This window comes from Dromiciops gliroides, chromosome 2, assembly GCF_019393635.1.
Source record: "Dromiciops gliroides isolate mDroGli1 chromosome 2, mDroGli1.pri, whole genome shotgun sequence".
In the NCBI taxonomy this organism is placed as follows: Eukaryota; Metazoa; Chordata; class Mammalia; order Microbiotheria; family Microbiotheriidae; genus Dromiciops; species Dromiciops gliroides.
The window spans coordinates 135,660,279-135,682,229 of NC_057862.1; the positions used below are offsets into that span (position 1 = coordinate 135,660,279).

The following is a 21,951-nucleotide window of genomic DNA, read 5'->3' on the forward strand; positions in this document are numbered from 1 at the left end:
TAAATTAAGACAAATCCACTTGATGAAACAGCAATAAAAACATATTGTTCTATGACCCTATATGCCTTTAGTTTACTGAACATTTTATGTAAAATACTTATGCCTTCCTTAAAAGATGCCTATAAGGAAAAATTAGGAACAAATCAGTTCTCTAACAGATCCTGAGGGATCTCATATTTATTAAGGTTTAACCTCCCCAAATGTTACTTGTTAAAAATATCTGTGTAACAGTCAACATGTCTAAATGCCACAAGGTTTAATTGCCAAAGTGGGTTTTCCCGAACTCTTTTTGATGTTTTTAGCTGGCTTACATTTCCACAAATAATTGTGATTTCTCATTTGTAATTACGATGTGACTCTACATTCTAATTCCTCATCTTATTATGGGAGCGCCCATAATATTTGTACGTTATATGCCCAGTTTAGAAAAGTGTTCAGAGATATCTAAATTAAGGCATTATTCATTTTCTGGTATTCAAAAGTTTGTTTTGGAATTTTCCTTCAGAATGTTTAAGACAGAATTCAAGAAACTACATACTGAGAGTGTGTGCAAGTGTGAGTGTGTATTATATATTTAGTACAATTGAAATGAGTTCATCTCTTGAACTCAGAAAGCACCTGTCATGACTTGGCTAAGAAAAACAGTATCAAAGCAAGCTGGCTCAACAGTACACATGCCTCTTCTATGAACTATGGGTGGTTTTTTTTTTTTCTAATGTTTTGAAAGGAAAACAAGGGGGGGAAAGATCACAGCACTTAAAGAAGAGCTGCCCATTCATTTTAAGATTTTACATTGGAGATTTCATTAGTGTAACTTTGCTTTTCATGATGTCATTCTCATCCTTCAAATTATTTTAAATGCTAAGTTATTCCAAATGTGCTATACACAGCCATACGATTTACTAGGAGTATCTCCTAAGTAATACCAGAAAACCAAGCAACACAGAAGTCCAGAAAACATCTAAAAATCACCCCATCTTTCTTACAGCCAAACACACTATGAAATATCCATGCATGCACCTGTGACTACCAAGGTTCTGGCAAAAGATAAACCACTACAATTTTTTTTCATTTTTCATCACATTGTCAAAGCCAAGTAACAAAGTGCCTTGGACCCAGATCAGTAAATGTTTTCTTATCTACCATGACCTGCAATGAGGCTCCAAAATGAGGGGAAATAATAATAAGATATAAAGGGCATAAGCACATGCATCAAGTACATTATAGCTTTCTCTTTGCTTCTAGACTAGAAGATAGTAGAGAAAACCTTTAAAAATATTTAAAACACACTGTTCATAAGTGGCTTGTGAGAAATATATAAATGTATCCTGTTCTAATTTAAAATCTACCAAGTATTTTCCAAAATACTTGATATTTTTATTCAAGCAGCTTCATTACATGCAGGAGTTCATAAAGTACTTTGCCACACATATTATATTCTTACAAAACCAATGAAGCACGATAAAAGAAAAATTGTTGTCCCTGAAGCACCTGTCTTGGCAATCGCAAATTATACTGCAACAAGTGAAAATGATACAGTTGATTTTCACTTACTATATTCATCTTGCAACAGTAGGAAAACCTGGAAACATTTTTATCACTGATCAAGCAGAAAGTCAAAGATCAAAAGCAAATATATACAATAGAAATAATTATCCCTGTGTATCTTTCAAAACAAATGTCCAGCTTAAATCTGGTTTAAAACCCTTGCAATAGCAATTGATGCCAAAGCACCACATTATGATTTTAATAGCTAAAGTTTCCAGATCACTCATTTGAGAACCGATCTTTGCACTAAATCTAACCTCAGTTTTGCTCTTTGAGTATACTTCACAAAAGGCACAATTTTAAACAATCAAATATGTAAGGACTGGAATAAGCAGACAATACTAAAGACAAGATGGTTCTTATTTAATGTTCTTACTGTTTAATCTGTACCACCAGTAACAAGGGTTACAGTTCAAAAAAGTAAATAGAAATTCCTTATGTTACTGTCTCAAAACTTTTTTAAAAAGTAGTAATAAAAATCACTCATATTTTATCCCAAATTAAATTTACCTTGCAAGATGGATATGATTTTTTAAAAAGGCATTTTATGTAACCAATTTGACTTTAATTAAGTTGTTGGACTCAAAAAAAAAAGAAAAAGTTCTAATCCTAAACTGACCACTGTCTTTGTTCCCTATATGAACCCTAATAATGCATACAAGAATCAATCTCTATTTCTCTTTGTTCCCTATATGAACCCTAATAATGCATACAAGAATCAATCTCTATTTCTCTGCAGGTGCCTTTTCCCCTGAATACCTTAAGTTCAATCATCAGTTTGAGTTTTTTTGTTGTTTTTTAAATGGAAGTTTTCAGATTCTAGAATCACTGTAATGAGAGAAATTAGTTAAAATTGTCAAGCAAATTTACCCTGTTGGTTTTTTATAAGTCCCACGTTCAAGAGGTATTCTTTTCAGCTTTAACATATTTCTCAAGGCTCTTGTGAGAACTCAAACATATGATACTTTAAACTTCAAATAATGACCTATGCTCAACTCCCCCTCAAAATATTGTTTGCTTACTATTTCCTCCTTGGAAGCCTAAAAATCTCCTTTTTGAAATTTTTTTTCTTTGAATAGTATACCTAAAACAGCAATCCATTTAAACATCTTAATTTCTTATACCCAGGTTTCTTCAGCAATAGAATGTAGGAAGCTTAGTGCAAATGGGGGATATTTCATACATGGCATTAGGCCTGTTGTTTTAAAAAAAAAGACAATGACCACCCCCACACCCCCAAATCACAATTCACAGGAGGCTGTTACTATAATACTTAAACCTCAACTAGTTACAAGCCCTACTTATGAGAGAACATAAAATACCCAAACATTACTTCCATTAGGCTTTGTCTGTTTTGAGAACTTCTTTATCCTCCTAAATTAAGAAATGTTTACATTACTATGGTCACATACTTAATCCTTGAGCATTCTTTCCTTTCTGAGTATCAACACAATACTTACAACCCAGTACAAATACCCAAATCTTTACCCCATAGATCAGAGATAACAGCTAAAATATTAGTCTCTGATACAACTTTTAAACTTACTATTACCGTGAGGATTGATAACTTGGATTTAAATTCAGTTACACCTCTCTTCCAAAGAATTTAAAGTATGTTCATATCTATTCTTTAAGGCTCAACTGGGCAGTAGGGAGTGGAAAGTATTTAAATTCAGCTTCATGCGCTATAATCAGGATTTGAGGTAACTTTTGGCTATTCATTAACCTTTAAATTATCAACCATTTTTAGTGGGTCCTTAGGAAATTGCTTAATATTTCCCTATAATACTTTCTTGTCACTGAAACATAAACATACATTACATACTACTTTTTTTTGTCTATTATCTCCCAGGACAAAACATTCACAAAACATTTTATAAGTAAGCATTTCTTTTAAAAAAAGGTCATTAAAAAAATCTCAAGTAAAAAATAGCATTTGACTTTTCAGGAAATAAATTAGTAACCTTTAAGTCCAAGACTGGCCATTAAAAGGTGGAGAAACTATACAGCTCAATTACATGCCATGTTAAAGTTTAAAATACTTGTGTGTTCTGTTGCAGATTTACCCTTTAAACGAGGAGAACATTCTCTATATTCAAAATAAAATTAAAATTCTGGGCAACTGAGGGACTGAAAACCTCCCTCTAATCTGGTGATCTGAAACTTTGGAAAACAATTTGTTTTGTTTTACTTAAAGTTGGAGCAGGTTCCAATTTGATCATACAACCTCCAAAATTGGCTGATAAATATTTTAATTCTGTAAAGATTTTCTAATGTTATTAAGGTGTGCTCATTTTTACAAGAAAGTAAAAATGCTGACACTTTATCTTATTTTTAATTACCGCTTTACTCGATTCAACAGTATTCCTTCTCTCTTCCTAAGAGAGTTAATTGGCACCAGCTGTATACACTCAGCTATTACACAACATTGCACATTAAATCAGCTGGACCTGTCTTATCCCTATTTCTACTACTTAGCTTAAACTTTTCAACGTGTCCAAAAAAACATCCGCCATCGCAGATTTACTATAATGCCAACCGGGTGCTTTTTGCTTTTTGTCTTTTTAAAGGGATCCCCGCCCCCAATTTCCCCTGAAGTGCAACGAAACTCTTATTCCCTTCTCTCCCCCGCCTCCCCTCCACCCAGACAAGACCAAAACAAAGTATATCAGATTACAAGTGATAGCATTTGTAGAGATATATTGCTTATTAACGATGTACAAAGGAAGTGCTACAATAATAACCAATCCAAAGGGGGAGGGGGCGAGAGAACTGGTTCAAAACAAACACAGAGAGGGCGCGCTCCGGGCTTTAAACACACACACACACACACACACACACACACACACACACACGTTGTCCTACTTTTTAAATAGCACATAAGCTGAGTGTCCGTGTGCACCTCTCTTAATGTCGAGACTCACAGATTTCGCATGCACGTGTGTAACGTGCATCTACACACCCACAAATATACACATGGGGTATTGGTATCCTCTCCACCTTTCTAACCCCTCCGCCTTTAAAAAAAAAAAAAAAAAGGTGAGGGGCAGAGAGGACAGGAGGCACGAATGGAGAAGGCTTCGGCTCCACCGGCGGGGCTAGGGGGGAACCCCACGCCAGAAGGCGCTAGCTCGTGGGCCCCAGGTCACGGCTTGAATTGGTCTTTCCTGCAGCGTTGCTCTGGGCCCCGCCACTTCCTTGGGCACCGACAGGGGCGGAGGGGGAGGGGGGCGGAGGAGGAGGAGGAGGAGGAGGCGGGGGAAGGGGAGCAGGGAACGACGCAGAAAAACAATTCCATCTTAGAGACGCCGAAAACAAGAGCAAAGCTTTTTGCAACAGTGGGCAACAAAGGCAGATTCCGGGAAAGCAAATCCTGGATGGGGGGGGGGGGGCAGGAGGAGGATTATATAATATTTTAAATAAAAGAATTCTATATATCGTCTGGTGATGGGGGGGGCACCTATTTGTGGTATTAAACACAGAGGGAGACCACGTTTTCACAACGCATCTGGGGAAAACCCACCCACCTCCCAAACTCCCTCCTCCCTTCCCCCTCGGAAAAAAAAAAAGGATGTTTTGAAACGTGTCCTGTAGCTGCAGCACCTCATTTCTAGGATAGTCCAAGTGTTCTAACTTCTCATTTCTAATACTATTCTAGAGGTTTGGTTACATTTAAGGACTCTTTCCCCCAGCCAGCCCCCACTCCACCACCCTCGAGGCCCTCCAGACATCCCGCCTGCCGCCACTTAATACATAGTGGAAGACTGTGGCCCTTTCCCATTTGCACTGCCAACCCAGTAAGGGGATTTATCCCATGGGGGGGGGGGGGAGAACCTTCGGTTCCGGGATAACTGTCAATGCATAATATTCCCCTAGGAAAGGAAGCTCCCCCCAGCAAAGTGGTCCCAAATGAAATGTGATCAACCACAACAAACAGGCTGGCACACAGCTTCAGTGTGGTTCCGGGGAAGCGGGTATTGCTTTTTAATCAAATGGCTTGGAAAACATGAAGCTCACAGTCTGCCTCAAGTGTCTCCCCCCCCTCCCCGAACAACTGGGGGGGGGGGGCGGAGTAGCTTTGGTTTTTGCCGGGGAGCAGGTACTTCTGGAAAAGAAAAGTGGCCTTTGACTGTTGTTTACAATCCCCTGGGTACAAGTTCGAACCTTCCAAGAATGGGAACTTTTAGCAAAGCTAAGTAGACAAACTTGATACAAATGTTAATTACCAAATTGAGTCTAGCGAGTGTTTGGGTTTTGTTTTGTTTGGGAGAAAGAAACAAAAAGTAAAGCTATTTCACTAGGATGAAAGCGCTTAACCTTGGTCACGGGAGGGGGGGGGTAGCCACCACCTCCCCCCCCACCTTCCAACTTGCTCCTCCCTCCCCCCCCACTCCCCACCCACCCCCAGCACCAAATTAAGCTAAAAAAGAGACCAGCCCTAAACTCTAGATTCTAAACAGACTTGGAAGATGCAAATTCTTGAACAGAAAAATAGGACAGCGGCCCCTTAAACTAAAAGTTACCGCAGTGCAAAAGACATACTTCACAGTAGAAACATTGATGAGAGGGATACTCACTTTCTCCATTTGTTGGCCAAAGGCAAAGTGTAGAAAAGAGAAACAGAAGCCCCCAAAGTGAGGTCGGGGACCCTCTTCCGGCGCCAGACTTCATTCCTTTTATTTAGGACGAAATTCCCCTTTCTCCAAAAAAAAAGGGGGGAAGGGGGGGGAGTCCGAAACTCACACTGCCGCCCCCACACCCCCTCCAGAAACAAGGGGAAAAAAAAACAATAATCCAGATGAGAAAACAGATCCTTCGAAAATTGTAATTTTAAAAAATTTCTTTCCTCGTGGTGAGCCGATGTGTTGTCGATGCTGTGGCTGTCGAAACTGACACACACTCCCCAAACAACGCTATTTTGATGCTTCAGATATGTAGGTATTTGTGGTGTTTGCTACAGAAAAGGTAACAAACCCCCCTCAGCGCTGGCTGCAGTGATACAATGGACACAGAAGTAGCAAACATGAAGCACATTGAGGCTGGCAGTCTGCATCTTCAACCTCCATTTTCAAACACACAGAAAGGCAGTAAGGGAAAAAAACTGCAAAGAAAGGGAAAAAAATCCAAATCAATCCTTGCAAGGAAAAACAAGCCCAACCAAAAATAGAGGGAAAGGCTTCCAAACGCCGCAAAGTATCCACGTCGGAATGATGCGACGCAGTTTTAAATATCCCCCAAAGTCCAGGTTGCTGAAGAGGCTGAAAATGGGTAAAAATGCGGAATAAAAATGAATGAAGAGGCTTCCCCCTCCTCCTCCTCCTCTCCTTTCCCTCCTCCTCTCTCACTGCTGCTGCTACAGGCGCCTTCCAAAAAATCCAGGACACACACAAAGCCCCAGCAGCAACACTGAAGCTGTTCAGCTCTCCTGCTGCTCCGGGGTTGGGGCTCCGCGTTGCATCCCCTTTCGCGGCGGCTGCTTTCCCATAGCAAACGTTTGTAATTCCCTTTTTGCACACACACACACACACACACACACACACACACACACCGCCCCCCACCTTCCTCTCTCCGGAACGTGGGGGGATCCGGTTTGCTGAAGGTCAAAGCCGAAGAGGTGTTGCAAGGGTTTGTAATTCCTCTGGAAAGGGGTGTGGAAGGAGGGGGGGGGGGGAAGAAACGAGCGGGATAAGAGGGTCTGGCAAGGATTTTACTAAATTGCTGTTGCAAAGGGGGCAGTTTCGCTTGCAGCTTTGCTCTCCCTCTCTCTCTAGTTCGCCTGGTGCGCTCCTCTGCTTGCTTTTTTTTTTTTTTTTTTTTTTTTTTTTTTTGCTCAGCGGAGTTAATGCTGGTAAACAAGAGCCTCAGCTTCGCTTTGCCGCTGCTGCTGCTGCCACACACTGGGGGCTCGCGCACGCGCTCCCGGAGGCACGCACGCACACACACGCACACACACACTAGCAGCAGCAACAGCAGCAGCAGCAGCAGCGCGCGGCGGGCCCCAGCCCAGACAGGCGCGCGCCAAAAGCAGGAGCCTGGGATTCCCGGGAACGTTCGGAACGGAGCCACAGCGTGAGCCTGTAGTCTGCAAAAAGCTGACTACACACGCACCCCTTCTCTTCCGTCCCCTCCCCCTTCGCCCCCACCCTAACACAGACACACGCACACACCCTCCCCTCCGACTTGTTTTCCAAAAACAATGCCCCTGGCTTTATTTCTCACCGAGATGGAAGTAAATGTGTGTGTGTGTATATATATATATATATATATATATATATATATGTGTGTGTGTGTGTGTGTGTGTGTGTGTGTGTGTGTGTGTGTGCATATGTATATATATGTATATATTTTTGCCCCGTGGGGAGGTGAGGTAGGGCAGAAAACAGAGGTTCCCTAAATTAAAAAAAAAAAACAGTGCAACTGGAAAGCGCATTTCCCCCGTTTCTTGAAAAGCTTCATTGTTTCTTGCAGCTGTTGCAAAAAAAAAAATGCATGCCGCATTTTTTCGCAGCGTGCTTAAAGAACTCAACGTGAAGGGAGGGGGTGGGTGGTGGACTACACCTTGAAAAAAAGGAAAGCCCCGCAGTCTTACCCTGGCTCTCCTTTAAGACATTTTTGAGGGAGGGATGGAAATGTTATGGTTTTACGAAGCCAGAGTTTCAAGTCCTAACGTTGAAGGAGTGTGCGGAGGGGGGCGGGGGCGGGGGCGGGGGCGGGGGGCCGCCGAAGGGGGGAGCTCGGAGCTGAGGATGTGAAGAACTGAGTTTGATTCCTTGCTGCCTGCCCAAGAGACTAAGAAGGGGGTGGAGAGAGCCAAGAAAGGCAGGAGAGAGCCATCCACATACGCCCAAGGGAGTCGTTTCCACGTCGGCCGCTAGAGGGCATTGGAAGGCGCCAGGAAATTGTTTGCAGCCCCAATAACATTGCCTTGAGGGAGAGGATACGCGGTGGCCGTGATGAAAGCAAGATTTTCAAAATAGCCGCTGACCGTGTCCTTCCCCAAATGCCTCTCCGAACCCGAGGCAACGAATCTAAAGCTCGGGCGTGTTTTTTTTATCAGCAGCTTTGTTCCTACGTTCTGGTACCACCACGCGGGGATGCTGGGGGGCGGGGATGAGTTGGGAGATGCAACTGTTTCCATTGCTTGTGATCTTCACTGGAGATATTTGAGGAGGCTACCTTGAATTGATTTGGAATTCTGTAACTCTTTACGGGGAGATTTACCTTTTTACCAGGCTCTTTTTACCAGGTCTTGTTAATCGGTGATATTAGCATGGGGTAGTAAATGAGGTTTATTGACCAGTTTTCTTTGATCTGATTGCACACTCTGATAAGAGGTTGCTTTGCTTTGTCCCCATTTTGGTTCTTAGAACACTGAAGCTGAGTTTGGAATCCACTATATAAGCTGATTTTCACCTATTCTGGCTCCTTCTTGGCAAGTCTCCTGCCTTTTCAAAACCTACCAATCCCCCTTTCCTTCCATGCCTTCAAGATAATCAACAATTTTCTAATTTGTACATGCCACCTAAATGACATGGAAACCAAATCCAACCTACACCATTGTCTTTACCATTTTAAACAGCCTTGTTGACTGCTAACCAGAGGGTATTGTACTGAGGCTGGTCAGAGCAAAAGGGCTGCCACCAAAGGAATGAAATCATGACAAATACCTAAAACTGGTAACAATTCAGGCAAGAGAGCGGAGCTATAAATTAATGGATTGATTAATATGGAATCTGCTTTGGAAGTTGTCTGGTTTTCATGATTCAAACTGATGTCAATAATAAAATTTCAAAAGTAGATTACATAAAACTTAAAAAAACACACAGAGGGACCTATAGATCTAAAATTTATGGTTTATCTCATAAACAGTAGTGTTCTCTGATAAAAAGGAAAGATCAGTCTACCAAAGAAGACTCATTTAAAAGATACTATAGGTTTACTTTATCATTCTAGGAGTTAGAGAAAATGTCATTATTACAGTGGTGCTTCTTATTACTTAAAATTGATAAAATGTAATACCTAAGTGCAAAACAAAAAACTCTTAAAAATAAAACTTTCTCTTCAGATATTTATTTTCTGCACTCTTTCCATCTTGAAAAACAAGTTAAATTAATTAGTAAATTTTACAAAAGAGAAATAAGCCTTTTCCACTTTAGTTTTTTTCTTTAATTAGTACTAGTTTGAAAATTTTTAAATCTACTGAAAGACATGATTATTTTTGTAGGTTCCTAGCCTTCAACAAGGAATAAAATACATGGAAATCTTTAAAAGATGTCTAAAATTCATGTTTATTTCGAAATGATGAATTGAGCATGAGTAATTAAAATAAATTGTAGAAATGTTTAGTTATTTAGTGAGTTTGCCTATTTTTTTTACATATTCAAGAAATTCATTAAAGAATAATAAATAATTATATTATGTCTTAATTATAGTTTTCAGAGATTTCTTTCTTTCAGAAATAAGTTAGGAAATAAAGCCTAAAGTTTAGAGCTTGCAAATTAAAGTTGCTAATGAAAATGTAATTTTTTTAGTGCTGTGGAATAAAAATTTGCCATGCAAATTAGCTTTTTGTGGTCATCTCTAGTGACCAGCAGAATGTGATATAAAGTGTATGTGTGTAAAAATTAAGGTTTTTCAATAAAAAACTTATCATTTTAAAGTTTTTTAAGTTCCTGTGTGTTCTCTAAAATTTAAAAATCAGCAATATGTAAAGTTATTTTACTCATCAAGGGTATATGTTTATTCTGATATTTTTAGGGGAGAAATTAAAAATATAAATTGTCATTAGAATGAAACTTGGTCATGTGGATAAAAAAATAATATTCAGCTTTCTTCACTGATCACACATGAAATGCTCAAGTGACATCACTGTTTAAGAACTAGGAAAGCAATTCATTTCAGAAGAAATCATTCTGTGTTGTTTGTTTTTCATGCACCTTTTGCAGCAACTCCCTCACAATTAAAGTAGTAACACATAATATCTTGTTTGTTTTTTGTATATTGTCCAGTGCCTCTAAAATTTATTTTGGAAGGGCTGTATGTCCCTGTTTGCTTTTTATAAATCTGGTTACCTTAATGTTTAATAAATCTCCCAGACCACAAATAGGTAATCCATACAAAGTGAAAATGGAGTAAGATCCATGGAGAGGATGAAAAGTCAAATCAAGACAAGCTCCTTTAAACTAAACCTCCCCCTCTTCAAACATCAATACTCCAGACTCTTAGCTATGCATATATCAAACATCTACCAACTGTTCAAACGCTGAAACAACAATATATGCTTAATCAGAACCAAATACTTAAAAACTCAAATCAGAACCATATCCCCTAAATAGACATTCCAGAGGAACAGGGAGTGCACATACCACATTCAATTTAAGACAAAAACAAAAAAAAAATCATGAAACTAAAAACATCAAGGAGTGTTATATGATTTTCCATTCTGTAGGTCTTAAATTAATTAGACAGTATAACTGTGAACTAAATAATTTTGAAATATGGCAGCATTTTAATTGAAACACCTTATAACAATGTAGGCTATTAATGAGACTGGCAATAATCCTGGAACCTAAGTATAGCTTAATTTGCTAGAAAGTAGAATTTAGTGATACAAGGTAATGTTGTCTATGATCCCTTTCCAAAGGAGTTAATTGTTGAAATCAGAGAAGAATGTATGAGATAGTCTCAGACCTAACATAATCCCTCAACACAGAGGACAATATTCTTAGGTTCAGATCCTTCTCATTTTTCCTCAGTAAAAGAAGATAACAAGACCCTTCTCTTCTTCTACCCTCAGATTCTCTCACTGGGCAGCATCCACAACGAAGAGAAAAATCTATCACAGTCAACCTTTGGCCATATATTCTGACACTTTCTGTGCCAACACCAAAACAAAACATGAAGAGTTTGACCAATTCCATTTCCAACAATTATCCTATACAGGGTATGGAAGTGGTACCCTGAGGAATCACAGGAGTGTCACACCCCCAATCATGCTTTGAGAGTTTGGAAGGGGGCGTTCTTTAGTCTGCATGCATAGACTCCTACCTAGAGACTTTTCTCTCGTTTTACATGAACCTCTGCTCCAACTGATGAATTAGACCCTGGTGGGCAACTAGCTTGGGTATGAGAGTTATATTCTTTAATTTATTAAAAAACCTTTATTTTTATATAAGATCACAAATTTTTAATTGGGAAGAATAGGCTTTTAAATAGGTATTTCTCATTCATGAAGTAATGCAGTTGGTTCTAGAATGGAACAATTACTTGGACAATCTGAAAGCAACAAAGAAACCAAAACACATTTTATTTTTACTCCAGAAATGTATTTCAGTGGTACATCATGGTATATGATAGGTATGCTCCTCATAAAAGTTTACCATTAGATTCCATTCAATTGTGAGGTCCTTGAGGGCAGGGACAGTCTTTTGCCTCTTTTTATATTCCTAACACTTAGCACAGTGCCCGGAACACTAATAAATGTTTATCAAGTAACAAGTCAAAATTCTAAATTCTCTTTGGCTCACCTTATAATTTTAGAAATGCCTTAAAAGTAGAACAAAGCAGGAATTAGGACAACTGGGTTCAAATCACAAGTCTTCCAATCAATAGGTAGGTAAATTTTGTCAAATCCCTTTACTTCTTTTTGCCTCAGTTCCCTTTTCTGTAAAATTAAGGCATTGAACTATCCCTAAAACTTTACGATCTTCATTTCTGGTTGATCTTCCATTTGTAACACCCTAATTTTCAGTTTCTTTTCCCTCTCTTTACCAATTAATGAAAGGTCTATGAATTATCACATTTCCACAGGCCTCAGTAGAGAAAAGCTAAGACTGAACTGTGGGTGAAGAGTAATGTCTTCTATAAAAGCCTGTGAGTAGGGTCAGCTGGACAAATAGAGAAGGAAGGAAAGAAGTGGTTAGTTGGGGAATCAGGTAGAAAGAAAAATGGTTTTGGAGTCAGAAGTTCCAAGTTTAAATACTGGCTTTGCCATGTTCTAGCTATATGACCTTGGCAAGTCTCAGTTTCTCAGGGCCTTCACATCCATAGAAGGTGTTAGTTTAAAACCTCTAAGGTAAGTCCCAGCTGCAAGTCTGTTCTTTCAGGGAAAGCTCCCTACCCAAAAACATATTAGGAATGATTCCTGGCATTTAATGATCCATCTCTCTCTCTCCCTCTTCCTGTCCCTCCCCTCCCCTCCCTGTCCCTGTCCCTGTGTCTTTCCCTGTCCCTTTCCCTCTCCCTCTCTCTCCCTCCCCTTTTCTCCAGAAGTCCTACTTTAAAATGTAAATAATAATTTCAAGAAGTAACACTTTCAGTCAATAACACTTTAGTAAGAATGAGTTTGTTGGATCACTTTCTTGAATGATAAAGGAAACTAGGCATATGAAAGTTCATTGGAAGCAAGTTGGAAAGCAGGAAAAGGTAGGAGAAGTAGGGGATGCATTTTTTTTACAGATAGCTCTGTAAGAGAGGTGTGTTGTAACTAATACAGCTGTAGCCAGAGGAGAGAAGTAACTAATTTTAGAAGCAAAAAGTACAGAATGTTGAAATGTCATCACCAGAATTTGGGTAAAAGTTATGAAGATTTTGTTCCTTGTACAGTGTCCTTTGCTTCTCTAAATTGGTGGCAAAGACAGGTCAGAATTTTGGGAGGGGGAAAAAGATATATAAAAATGGTAGCCAAGTGTGTGACCACCACAGTGACTAGATGCTCCATATTACCAGTGATTGTGGCCACAGATGAGTTTTCCTTCCTGATCCTGATGGGAAAGAGGAGGGACCAAGGATTTTTCTTTTCCTACAAGAACAAGTTAAAAGAATAAGTCTCTCCAAGTGCTCAGTACTACAGATGCAAAAGAGGTTCAATGGAAAAGTTTCCAGGGATGACATAGCTAAAGGAAAGACAAAGAAAAAAAAATTATAGCCAGGCCATTGTGGAATAGTTGACAGTACAACACATTCTTTTTTCTCATTGAAGCACCAGTCTATGGGGAGGAGGGAACATAGAGAGTGGGAAATCCTTGTGACTGGAAATAATTCCAGGAAAGATGTATTACTTCAAGAATAAAGATAGAAAGTTTCTCCAGCTGTCAAAGTGTTGGCATTTGCATTAGGTGTATTATAGCCTTCAACTAAATTTCTTTCCCTAGCATTTAAAAGGGGCAATCAAAATAGGAGAGCAAAATTAAAAGAATAGTCTAAGTGGGAGGGTTTTTTAAAAGTTTATTGTATTTGTTGCTTTTTTTTTCTATTGCTGTGGTAATAACTTCTGTTGTTGTAGAAGGAAATATCAAATAAAGCATCGTCTTTAGGATGTAATTTATTACTTAATTATATACTGTTTGTATTGTTATCTGATTGTTTCCAGTACCTATGTCTTGTCTTCCCAGCTACATAATAAGCTTCCCCTTGTCAAGGCTCCCCCCTTTTAAAATTAATTTTTAAAATATCCAGCACAGGACAGAACACATATTAGGCATTGAATACTTGTTACCCTATCAAAGAATGGCTGCAGCAAAATAGGATGTCTTGAAAACACTTACATATATTGTAACCATTCACCCACCTACCCAGGGTGAGTTGAAGTTGAGGATTTGGTTTATTTTAATAGCTCAGAGGGGTAGACTGGTAAGACTTGTTTTCAGACTGTTTAAATGTTGGTATATATTTGCAGGGTTAGGTAACTGTAAAAGAAACAATTATATTTCTATCCTTAGTCTTGCCTGGGTCAGGATAATTTAATACATTAAAAAGAAAACTCCCAAATTCAGATTAATGGGCAGAGGTGAGCTTAAGTTATAAATTTATTTAAAAGAAAGAATTTTCATGAAAATAAAAAACTAAATGTCCCCAAGTAAAGAAATAAATTGTGGTCTGTAAGTGTAATGAAATATTATTATAATGTACTTAAGAACGACAAGTGTTAGGTGTTTTTCAAATTTAGAAAGCTCTTTATGAAATAATACAATAGAAAGATAGGTGAACTAGAAAAATGAAGTACAATCTAACTCTGGCCACATAAGTGAAAGGGGGAAAAAGGGAAGAGCCGTGTCTAGTGAAAGGATACTGATGTAAACTTAGAGGGAATGACTGAGCAGTTATTGATATATTTTATGCATTAAAATTAATATAACTGTAAAAACTTGCTAAACCAACTTGATTGATTGTATTGGTATTCAATGCTAAGATTTTAGTAAAACGATTCTAAATTTTAAAAAGGAAACAGTTTTTGTTAAAGTATATAAGTAATTCCAATTAGGTTAACAAAGTGTTATAAAGTGGAGGTACTGCTTTTTAATGGCTGGGTTAAGAATAATTTATAATAAGCACATCCGTTTGTATATAAATGGATGCTCCTAGAGTTTCCAATTATAGACATTTTGAACTACAAGAAAACTTAAGAGTCTAACCTCTAATTTTAGTAATGAGAAAACTGAGGTCTAGTAGTTAAATGACCTTATCCTGATATACAAAACTTACCTTGCAGTGCTTGAAAATAGTTTGTCTTAAATCCAGTAAATATTTCCCGTGTCATTTATTTCCATATTAAAAGAATTTGCTTAGAAAAATGGTTTAACATTTATCAGAGAAAACTTCACCATGCCCATTTTTAATTACTAGAGATTCGAGATTAGTACAATATATGTTAACAAAGTTTTACTATCATTTAAGACTTCATAATGTGCTTTTTTGGGGGGGTCAGGATCTCAATTTCCCCACTTATAAAATGATAATACAAACTACTTTTTAATAATGATAATATGGCTTTGTATAGTACTTCATAACTTTTAAAGTAAATATACACAATATAAAATATATACATACATACATGCACACATACAATCTCATGCTATTCTCACAGCACTGTAAGTTACTTGAAACACATTAAGTTCATTAGATATATAGCATAATCTATCTGGGCCATTAATTAAGAATATCATTATGTAAGAAATTTTTTTACCATTATTTTTATTCAATCAGCATATTCAATCCTAGTGTAAAATCTAATTTTATACAAACAGAAACTACATTAGATTTATTTCCCTTTCCTTTTGGATCACATCATAAATTGCATGTGATTTTAGATTGTGCAATTAGGTTGTAGAACTAGAAAAGTTAGAATCAGAAAAGGTGTAAAGAAAGTTGTTTCCCTACCCTTCCCTTCTTACATTATACTATTTATAGAACATTCTTTATGTACATAGGAGTTTTCCAACAGACACAAAGGGAAGTGCCCTGCCCTGAAAAACTTAATCCAAATTTTCTTCTTTTGCTAGTCTAATGTGGAAAAGATTCCTATGGAACAAAACAGAGGTTAAATTTCTTATTTAGATTGGATCCTTTGTAGATACCTTGTACCTGTGAGAAAACAAGAATAAAATTTAAAACTTGGGACATTTTTGTATGTAAGGCAACAGCAATGAACCCTGTTTGTCTAACAAATTACATAAAAGTTCTTAAACTAAACACAATTGAATTTCAAACCAGGATTGAACTTCAAGTTTTAAATGTTCTATTCTTTTTTTTAAATTTTAAACCTAGGCTATGTATAAATAATAAATGAAAACATTTGAAATTACATGCAACTGAAATCCTAGTTTGTCTAAATGTCAGCATATTCAAGCCAATAGTGTTACTATCCCAGAAGTGATTTTTAAAAGGAACAATGAATTCTAAAAACAGCAACTGATGAGCAAATTCTTGGGCTTTTTACCCTGAAATATTTAATATATAGGAAATATACAGGGAAAACTGGATAAACAAAATATTCATAATATCTGAAAACAACTGGAAAAAACAAATATTTCCCCAATAAGTACAGAATGTGCCCATGGTAGGACATTTTGAAGCATGTTTTAAATGTTATTTAAAAACTGATAGATATTCACATTGATACTAATTTCATTTTCCCCTGCTCTCCCTACAATCCAGAATAACTGACTATCATTAAAATTACATGGCAATATATTGATATTAGCATTAGTATCTGAGAGAAGGAAATATAAAATCAAAAGTAATTTAGAAGAGATGACATAGATTCTGCAAAAATGGAAATTTTAGATATTCTCTTTTATTAGGCATTTAAATGGAGTCAAATCCAATGTGAAGCACTTTAAGAGTAAAAAATTATTTTAAGGATGGCAACAATAGTCACATTTTCATTAAATAAGAAATATTCACCTTTCAGATTTTCTTCCTTCTCATGATACTTTAGTAGCATATAACATACTTTCCTGGAAAAAATGAGCACCTTCCAGCAAGGAATCCAAACACATATTTATTGGATGCTTGTGTGTGGAAAAGCCCCACCAGACTGTTAGCAGAATACATATTTAGTCTTTTATTTTTATACCAGCTTGTGGAAATATATGCAAAGAGCAAAGACCTATATTCAAATACTGTTCCTTCAAAAAGTTTCAGAAAAAAATCTTATTTTCCATTTTTGAAAAATAATATATGAGTACTGTGATTATAACTTTGTTTTTCAGATGTTCCGGCAATAAAGTGATAACTATACCCTCTAATACAAATACTGATTTAAGATGGAACTTCTTTTAAAGATAAAAAATAATATACCTTTGATATTTCAGGCATTTCTAAAAGAGTAAAGTAATTGATTATATTACTTTTTACAATTAGCATCTTTTTAAAAAGAAAAAGCAGTGTTTTACAGCACAGAGCCCACTATTGCAGATGATCAGTGATTTTTATCATATTTGGTAGTTCCAGTGTTATGATTTCTGTGAACTTGGGCCATGTAAGAAAGACCACAACGTTATAGTTTATAGTTTAATATGCCAGGTGAGGAGGAACCATTACATCAGGGATTCCTTAAGGGCCACAGATCCCCTAATCTGTGGATAGAAATCAGGGGATCAACAGAAGTTGGAAGACAAAGTTTTTTAAATTGATGTCAAAATTTGTTTTTACATATATTTTGGAAAACAAGAAAAAATGCATAAAAATCTTTTTGCTTCTGTATTTAGGGTCCAGTGTCTAGCTGAGGGGGCCTGGTCCCGATTTGTCATGCAATTGTGTACCCTGCCAATAAATTGTTATGTTCATTCAGAAGCTCAAAAAGAAAAGAAATCAGGGGATCAATGAGCTTGGGAAAGAATCACATTTTAATTTTAATTTAACCTTTGGTTTCCTTTGTATTCCTACATATGTTATTCTATACATTAAAAAATATTATCCTGAAGAGTCCATGTGCTTCGTTAGACTGCCAGAGGGGTCCATGATACAAAAATAGGTTTAAGACTTAATTAGATACCAACTGTTAGGGTCTTTAAGTCAGGTCCTTTTCTTGAAGAAAACTTTCCTCTATGTTCCAACTTTTTTCCCTTTACCTTAAGCAAAGTACCCATAGCAGATGGGCACATACCTCATCAGTACCCTCTCCCCCTGAGACCTTTATGAACAGGTGTAATGGAGAGCTCTTCCCAATGCTTTCATTTAAAGAGGGTGCCCAGACTAGCCATTTCTTCATATCCCACCAAACTGCACTCCTGACCTTACTCATTACACACCAACCCCAGATAACTTCTGTCATCCCCGCCCTTTGTTTTTCAACTTCCTTTTGTCTATTGTTTTGCCCCATTAGATTGTAAACTCCTTGGGGCAGCTAGGTGGTGAAGTGGATAAAGCACTGGCCCTGGATTCAGGAGGACCTGAGTTCAAATCCAACCTCAGATGCTTGACAATTATTAGCTATGTGACCCTGGGCAAGTCACTTAACCCTCACTGCCCTGCAAAAACAAACAGATTGTAAGCTCCTTGTGGGCAAGAATTGTCTTCCTTTTTCTTTTTTGTATCCCCAGATCTGCTAAGAGCTTAGCACATAGTAGGTGCCTTGTAAATATTTATTGACTAAAACAAAAAAAAAAGAAAAAAAGACTTAGTCTTAAAGAAGACTTGTATGATCAAAGATGACCTTTATTGAAATAATCATTATACAGCCTCAATTATTAAAAGTTATAAAGGGAAAGGGGGTCATTGCATTATTCTAGGCAAGGTTCTCAAACATTTTTTTAGTCTAGAGAACAATTCATCCGAACAAAAACCCCAAATCAATCTACTGTGGATCACAAAATCACAGAGCCTTGATATACTTTAAGTATCTATATCTAAAGACTGTAATTTCAATAGTTATAGACACTGTCTCCACCCATTTCAAATCACAACTCCTTTCCAAATTAGTATAGTCCTCAAGAGTTACTCTGAAAAATTTAGCTACTTCTTACTTGTGTGACCTTGGGCAGATCACTTAACCTCTCTTGGTCTCAGTTTCCTCATTTGTAAAGTGATGGGTTCAGACTAAATAAACTTGTAGGTTTCATCCAGCTGCAAATTTTCTGTGCTAAATGAAACATGATCAGATGGTGGCCATACCAGTGATGGCCCTCTCTCTACCCTTTGCTAGTCTAATCCTTGTACAGAGCCTTGTTGGAAGCCTTTCCAACTGGTACCAGTGAGGCTCTGGTCAGGCTCTGATCAGCCTGCAGTAAACACAAGTCACCAGGACAGCTGGAAGTCAGACTTTAGTAGAAGTAAAGAAATTACGTAACTAACCAAAGAAAAACACAGCCAGTTGGGCATAGGCAAAGGTCATTTTATTGTTCCCCCCTGTGAAAATATTTTCTTCTTCCCTTAAATTTTTGCATTCAGAGATTTAGGGTTATTATTGATAATTTATAAATAATACTACTGTTCCCTTAGCAACTTCCTATTAATCTCCTATAAAACAATTCATTGTATTGTACATTTTTAAAGGGCTTTCATTTTCTTAAGATCCTTAAAGATTTTAAATGGTTTCATCACACCCCACACCCTAAATCCAACAAAATGTTTCCTTTAAGCACCTGTGCAAGAGGCTTGTGGTGGCCATTGCAGAGCATAGATATGATCACTGAAGAAGCTTTCTGTCCAAAGTCTGAACTCCTACAAGGTTTGCCTTCTGCATCTTGTACATTGTTTCATATTCTTTGTACTGGGTACAACTAAATAGACGAACCATATCTAGTTCTGGTACTGAGAGAACAGACTTCTCTCTCTGCAATGAAACTTTGTTAAAAGGGAGGAACTCTTCCTGATAAACTAGAATTCCCAATGATGCTGCTAAGACCCAGACAGGTGAATTGAAGTGAATTTCCCAAGGTCACAGAGCTAGTGATAAAAAGAAGGGGGAAAGTAACTCACATCTCTTAAATGTGGGATATCCCACATTTTGGATAAAATATCTGAGTCAATATTTATTCCACCATACCATTCTGACCATGACAGAGATATGGAAGAAATCTAAAAGTGAAACCCTTTGAAATATGAATGATCCATTAGAGCAATGGTTCTCAAAGTATGGTTTGTGGACCCACTGGGGATCCCTGAGCCCTTTTTAGGAAGTCTGTGAGGTCAAAACTAAGATGTTTTAATTTCTAATCTGGCAAATAGTGATGGATATAACCCACATAAATAAAAGCTCTTTTGGAGTGCTTAATAATATCTAAGGGTGCAAAGGGGTCCTAAGACCAAAAAATTTGAAAGCCACTGCATTAGAATGTGAGCTTCTTGAGGGCAAGGACTATCTTGCCAATATATGTATCCCAGTTCTTATCAAAGTGCCTTGCACATAATGATTAGTAAATGCTACATTTATCTCTCTATATGTCATTATCTATCTTCCTATGGGCTATTCAGAGAAGACTCAGACCTCTGGTATGAGGGCTTGCTTAACCCTTTTCAGGGCTGCTTATTTACCTTTGGTGTCCGCCTATTACATAACTCTTACCTGTAGCTCCAAGAAGCTGTAGCATGTGCACCCTGGTAAAATCTCTCCACAGACGGGCTAAACCAGGTTGAAAGTAACAAACTAGTTTCAAGCCCATTGGTAAGGTAGGGGGATGTCTACCCAAACATGTAAAGACTCCCCTTGGTGAAATGTGCAAATGAGAACAATTTATTCTAATGGCCATGAAGACAGCTAAAACAGGTACTATGGAGCTCTTAGAACTTGGTCAGACATTGAAGACACCAAGATCATCCACTGCCTCCCCCGCCATTACCAGTCATCCTAACCTTTGTCTTGCCACTGGACTTCATTGACTCTGGAAGAGACAGTGAGGCTAACAACTTTGTGTGATTCTGCCTCACATCCAATTCACACACAAGTCAAGACATCACACCCTGATGTCATTGTTCTTCAAAAACAAAGGATCAACAAACATCTCTCCTTCTCTCCCTCTCTCTGTCTCTCTCTCTCTCTCTGTCTCTCTCCTCTCTCTTTCTCTCTGTCTCTCTCCTTCTCCCTCCCTCCCCATCCATCCATCCATCCATCCATTCATCTATCTTTTATCTATCTATCAATCATCTATTTATCTATCTCTCCATTTCTATCTACCTATTTATCTGTCATATAGCCATATAGCCTTATAATGCTACCTAGCCCAAAGAAATTGTATATGTATGAAATAATGAACCCTTCATTACATATGTTTAGCTTCAGAGATCTGCTATTGCTAAAGTATTTAAGTTGGCTACATTTCATTTAATTGTAACATATAATCTTAGGCATTTAGAGCTAGAACAGACTTTTTTATTTAGAAATTTTTATTGTCAGAGCTAACTCTGCACAACAGTATAGTCTCTTTTTAAAAAATTGCTATCTTTTGTCTTTACATTGCCTTAATTTCCAAATATACCTGTACTTCCTCTTCCCCAAGAACTATCCATGCAACAGAATAAAGAGAAGGAGGGTAAAATTAGTTGGTAAAACTAACCAACACATCTGCCATGTCTGGTAATAATACAATGGTCTGGGGCAGCTAGGTGGCGCAGTGGATAAAGCACCAGCCCTGGATTCAGGAGGACCTGAGTTCAAATCCAGCCTCAGACCCTTGACCCTTAATAGTTGTGTGACCCTGGGCAAGTCATTTGACCCCAATTGCCTTACCAAAAAAAAAAATAATAATAATACAATGGTCCACATCCATAGTCTCCCTCCCTTCTACCAACTCCCTGCCTCTGCAAAGGAGTGATGTTGGGACACTTAGAAAAGACTTTTGCAGAATTCAATATTCATTTAATAAAAACGTACTAAGCACCTACCAAAGGCATTCACTGTACTGTATTACATTAAATGTTATGAGTTACCATCCATCATCAACTCTTATCAAGTGTACAGTACTGTGTTAAGTACAGTATGGGGAATGTAAAAAAAAATGTAAGATTACCCTTAAGGAGCTTGTTGTTTGTCTTTTGTTTTCAAAGAAGACCAATGACACCACAATATTGGACTCATGGTATGGGGTATTTGGCTGTGGTTGATCAATCCAATATGAGTTCGGAAGGCACCACCATAGTTCAGGCACAAGTGATCCATTAAAACATTTAGAGCGGAAGTGGCTC

General features: G+C 37.7%; 1 protein-coding gene across 1 annotated transcript in view; it reads right to left on the reverse strand.

Annotated features, from left to right (window-relative positions):
• Window positions 1-7,090, reverse strand: part of IGF1R (insulin like growth factor 1 receptor) — a 389,249-nt gene extending 382,159 nt beyond the window's left edge. The window contains 1 exon segment of the mRNA XM_043982683.1: window positions 6,126-7,090. Coding sequence (XP_043838618.1) covers window positions 6,126-6,219 — 94 coding nt within the window. The 5' untranslated portion in view covers window positions 6,220-7,090.
• Window positions 7,091-21,951: the final 14,861 nt, after the last annotated feature.